Here is a 5,138-nt window from a genome sequence, read left to right on the forward strand (position 1 = left end):
AGTATCTTGACCCTTGAAGAAATACGTGACAGCCCTACCATTCCAATACATCATAACTCATGTAGCTTAGCATTGAAATGTTGCTCACCATTGAAAAATTTGGTGCCTGTCTCGTTCACTTGAAGAGCTCATATTATTATCTAAGATATAGATCAAAGAAAACTCTACTTAATGTTATTAAAAGTTATTAATAGAAAACTTTATTCTACTCTGTTATTTAAAGGATAATCAAAGGTCAAATAGTTGAAACATTTTCCATTAATGTCGTCTTCAAGGATGAAGACAGACCAAGTTCCGCATTTATGTCTTTGTGCTGCACTGCCTGCTTGCACTGCCCTGCATGGGACGCTGTGCCCAGGGTGGTTTCAAGAACCTCAAAAAAGCCGTAGCCCAGTGCAGACTGATTAAAGCTGATAAGGCTCCTCAGAATTAAAGCCTCGTCCATCGATCCATTTCCGTTGGAAGACCCCAAACACAGTTCACCGGCGTCAACAACGATGAGCCCACCATTAAATTAGCTGAAGCCCTGTCTGTCTCAATAAAAGGTACGCTTACTTACCCTTCCCCTGCTCATGTTTTCCCATTTCCTGTAGGATCCGTAGAGGTGATGGATGAGAAATGGAAGCTGTCGAGGAAGGGACGCAGCAGCAGAAATGGCAGGACAGGGGATGATGGGAAGAGTAGCACGGTGGAGTCCTCGTCCAGGAGAGGCCCGAATCTTGTGAAAGAACAGCGAGCAAAGTTCTACATCGTGCGCCGCTGTGTTGCTATGCTCATTTGCTGGAGAGATTGAGAACAAATCAAAGCATCGAGCTCACAGGAGATGTAAGAAAAAAATAGCAAAGAGAAACAAAAATGGAGAAGATTTTGTTTTATTTTATCCTTTCTGTAGATATCATTTGCGTTAGAGAGATTTAGAGTCTGGATTTAAAAGTGTGTCCACGTCTGCGAATTTTGGTTGTGCTGAATTTTAAAGAACCATTTTATTTTTTTAAAGTTTTGTAATTTGTGTTATCAAATGAGTTGCTAAACGAGTTTAGATACATATTAAATGAGTGAAAACTACTTTATCAATCAAAATCAATCCAATATTCATCCCACAATTAAACAATAATTAATCCTTTAAAGTGAAACCAAATCTTATACTATTGTAGTAGAAATAGCAGCCGCTCCTTTGTGTCAACCGTGCAGCCACGGCCATGTCGCCGGCGATTTGGAATTTCCGGCGTCGCCGTCGTTGCCTGCGAGCACGTGGTACTTGTCTCTCCTCGTGAAGTTGGTGCACTCGAATCCCAGCGCCGCCGCCAGCATCCTCTGCACGTGGTTGGCCACGTCGCAGGCACTCCTCCCGCCGGCGCAGCACGTGGCCTCCGCCGGCAACTGCCCCAGGAAGGTGACCTCGTACACCGGCCTTGGATTCATGAAGAAGTAGACCGGGTCCATTGCCTTCCACCCCCGCGCCGTTGTCGCGTGGAACACCCCCACCCGGTGGTTCATCGCCACCGGCTGGATCCGGTCCGTGAGCTCCGCGAACAGAGCACTGAAGCGGAGCAGGAAGGGCTCCCGGCAAGTAGTCCCCTCTGGGCACACTGCGAGGTCGCCGTGAGCGAGCGCAGCGCTGATGCGGGAGCCGTCGACGGTCCGGTCGCGGGAGAGCCGGACGGTGGGGATCGGCGAGAGGAGCTCGGTTAGGCGGGAGATGGAGTAGGTGACGGCGGGGACGCGACGGCCAAGGACGGCCGATAGGATTACCGGGTCCATGAGGGTGCGGTGGGTGCAAACAAAGAGGACGCCGCTGGTGGCGGCAATCGGAGGCGGCGGGGGACGGCCGCGGACGATGAGCTTGCTGCCGAGGAGAGGCGCTACGAAGCGCATCCACCGGAAGGGTATGAGGAGGCCGAAGGCGATGCGTAGGACGGCGAGCGCGAAGCCGAGAGGGAACCAGAGGAGGATGAGCAGGGACGCTAGCGGCGTCGGCCGGACGACGAGCCGGCCGTCGTGGAATATCACCGGCCGAGGGCGGTTCGGTTCGCCTAGACCGGTCAAATTCGGCGACGGTAGGGAAATGCGAGAGTGGACCGACTCTACCGGTTTACTACCAAACACTGCCGCCCATTTCTCCAACACCTCCGCCGCCTCCTCCTCCTCGATTAAACCGGAGGCGAACCCGAATCGGTTCACTTCAATCTCCCTCCCCACCACTGCGTCCACGTACAAATGCTCCTTCGCGAACCACTCCACCATCACCCGCGGCCACCGCGTCACAACCACGAGCTTCCTCCCGTCTGACCGGAACGCCCGCCAAGCCGCCACGTCCACCTCCTCCATGAAAAACTTGGGCAGCACCGCTCGCGCCACCGCCTCCACCTCCGCCTCCTTCACCCCAGCAACAGCCACATATACCATCACTCGCAGGCCCAATCCGGCCCGGCCCATCTGATCCAGCAATTTGAGAACCGGCCACACCAGGAGAAGCAAAGCGAACCGGACCAAACCGAACGAGTCGGACTCAATGGCGAGGAGCATAAAGTACGGGAAGGGATCAGCTGCTTTAAGAAGCGTGCCTTCAAACTCCACCACCATCGTACGGTCACCCAGAGCTCCCATTAAACCCATAATTATCGTGAGATAATACTAATCACTCAGATAAATACGTCGAGACGTTAATTAACATCACATGGATATATATAGAGAGAGGAGGAGGGCATGGCATGCAGGCAAAAGGACGTTGAACGGTCTCGAACTACCAAGCGGAAGAATTACTGATGGAACAATATGAGATTAGGGTATAATTATATTTAATTATTATGGATTAATAGAACACAACTTGAGAGCTGGAAGGTGTGAAGTAGTTTGCAGGTAGGTGGTATATTTTTGTGTGTATCTGTATGGAAATATTCATATGCACACCTTTAGAATTTTGACACGTGGCATGCGTGCGTAGATTCCTGTGGATTTTCCAGGAACATCTGAAATCTCTTAATGTTGGGCAGGTAGTTGACCTCTTTTTAGATAATGAAAACTTCCATGAAGGGTAAGGACTAAAGCAAAGAAAGAAGAACAGAGAGGAAACCTCTATTATTTAATTAATTCAATAGCTACTCGCCACCAAAATCTTTGTAAATTAAGGAAGATTAAAAAAAAAGACGACGTCGTGGAGTTATGCTAAAGAAGAATCTTGAGGTTGGGCTAGCTCTTCCATTCGAGATTATATATCTTATTCGAATGCTCGCCGACTAAGGAACATGTTTCGGGAGTCAAACTATATGATAAAAAAAATTAATAAAAAAAGAGTATTTTTTAGGATTAGCATATGATATGGAGAGTAATCAGATAGCGTTATGTGAATAAGGGAGGATAATTGTCTTGTTAAAGCGACGGTTCAAGTTAAGAGAAAATTGAGTCGACCTCATCTTCATGGGGCCCCGCCTACATGGAGCCCCCAAGCCCGTCAATTCACCGATGATTCATTGATCAATGTCCTCATACAAGATCGGTATATAAATCTCTTCCTTTGCAATTCTCTCAAATTCAACATAATTTATAGAATATGTTGAAAAGCGCTCTTTAAACTCGGCCATATGAAAAATTATCCAAACTACATCTTATCATTTTAATTTTATTCAAAAAAACCCCAAATCCTCTACCTTAGATTTACTTTATATAAAATAGAATTGGAATGTCCATAGCCGAGTACATCTTGGACTTTGATGATCAAGCGTTCCTTGTATTCTCAGTATTAAATTGAACGATTTTCTATCCAAGGTTAATCATAGTCAGAGGGCATCAGTCCTATCTTGACAAAATCCCTACGATGCTTAAATGAGAATGTGAGAACATGAACAATGGAACGAAAAAGATGATCTTGTGAGAGTGAACATATCCTATCCCCATATTATCAATTTTCTTTTATAGCTCTCGCTACTTACGTAGCGATGCCCATTATAACTGATGTGGTGAATATGGGAAGCTTCAACATGTCCCCAAAGGTCAAAGTCATACTTAGGTGGAGATCAACATCATGAGAAGTAAAGTCATGAGGAGCATCTGTCAAGACAGAGCTATTCGCATCTCGCTGACAAAAAGGTGGAATCGTCATCGTAGCGGCCCCTCGGCCCCGACCCCACAAGATTCCAGAGGGAGTAAATCACGGTTAATGCTGGGCAGGATAGGTGACTGGGGGTCGAAGGAATTTTTGGCGCAGCAGACCAGAGTTTTATCCCCGAGTGCAACTGGCGACCTTCGACCCCATGACTTCATTGACAAGCTGCAGGCACCTAACCAGCTGATCCAGCCCGTGGGGGCAGCTATTCGCATCTCGCGGTCGGCCATAACGAGGAGAGAGCCATTCAGTCAGACATGGGAAACTCTGATCGAAGGTTATGTGCTTTCGCCCGCGGGAGGTTTTTTGTTTCTTCCGATCGGGAGCTCTCCATACTTCTCGGTCGAATTTACTTATTCATTGGCAAATTTTCCTACCTCGACCTCTGTTCCCCTTATACTTCACCTTTCGTTGGGCTTGTTGCTTGTAATAAACAATTTCATATGAAACAAAATGGACTTGTAGTGCTCGGAGAAGAGGAATTCGTTGACTGGAGAATATCACCACTTTGTCTCGACGACGATCACCGCAAAGAAGAAGTTACTGTCCTAGAGAAGATCACTATGTAAGAACTTTCATCTATTTTCATAAACCAAATCTCACTCGCTGGATGTTCTCCTTTGTCGATTGTCGCGATCACCTCCAATATGTTGTCTTGGATGTTTTTTAAAGGAGGATGCAATGATATTGTAATTGATGCTTTAATAGCACATAATGAAGGAAGATGAAGGTGAATGAACACCCCTTCATCTTCCTAACATAGCAAATATTGCAAACTCCAATATCTCTCATTTGTCCAAGTCAATTCATAAATATTATCTTGTCATAAAGACTATGTAAGTCACATAGATTATATGATGATCAAGTCATGAAGACCAGAGCAACTAAAACTAATTTGTCACAAAAACCATATAAGAACATTCAATCCATACTTTAGGAAAAATGGTTTGTGTGACAACAAGCACATTAAGCATTTATTGTTAAGAAGATTGTTACACCGTATATAACTACTCTATAAAACGAATCAGAGACATCA

The 5,138-nt window shown here is 46.1% G+C and overlaps 1 protein-coding gene across 1 annotated transcript; it reads right to left on the bottom strand.

The window, feature by feature from the left end:
- Positions 1 to 1,061: 1,061 nt before the first annotated feature.
- On the bottom strand, positions 1,062 to 2,626 carry LOC122004034 (glycerol-3-phosphate acyltransferase 5-like). The gene has a single exon (XM_042558982.1). The coding sequence runs from the start codon at positions 2,614 to 2,616 to the stop codon at positions 1,180 to 1,182; it is 1,437 nt and encodes a 478-aa protein (XP_042414916.1). The 5' UTR covers positions 2,617 to 2,626; the 3' UTR covers positions 1,062 to 1,179.
- Between the last annotated feature and the right edge of the window lie 2,512 nt (positions 2,627 to 5,138).

The sequence above is a fragment of the Zingiber officinale genome, chromosome 7B (assembly GCF_018446385.1).
Source record: "Zingiber officinale cultivar Zhangliang chromosome 7B, Zo_v1.1, whole genome shotgun sequence".
Lineage (NCBI taxonomy): Eukaryota > Viridiplantae > Streptophyta > Magnoliopsida > Zingiberales > Zingiberaceae > Zingiber > Zingiber officinale.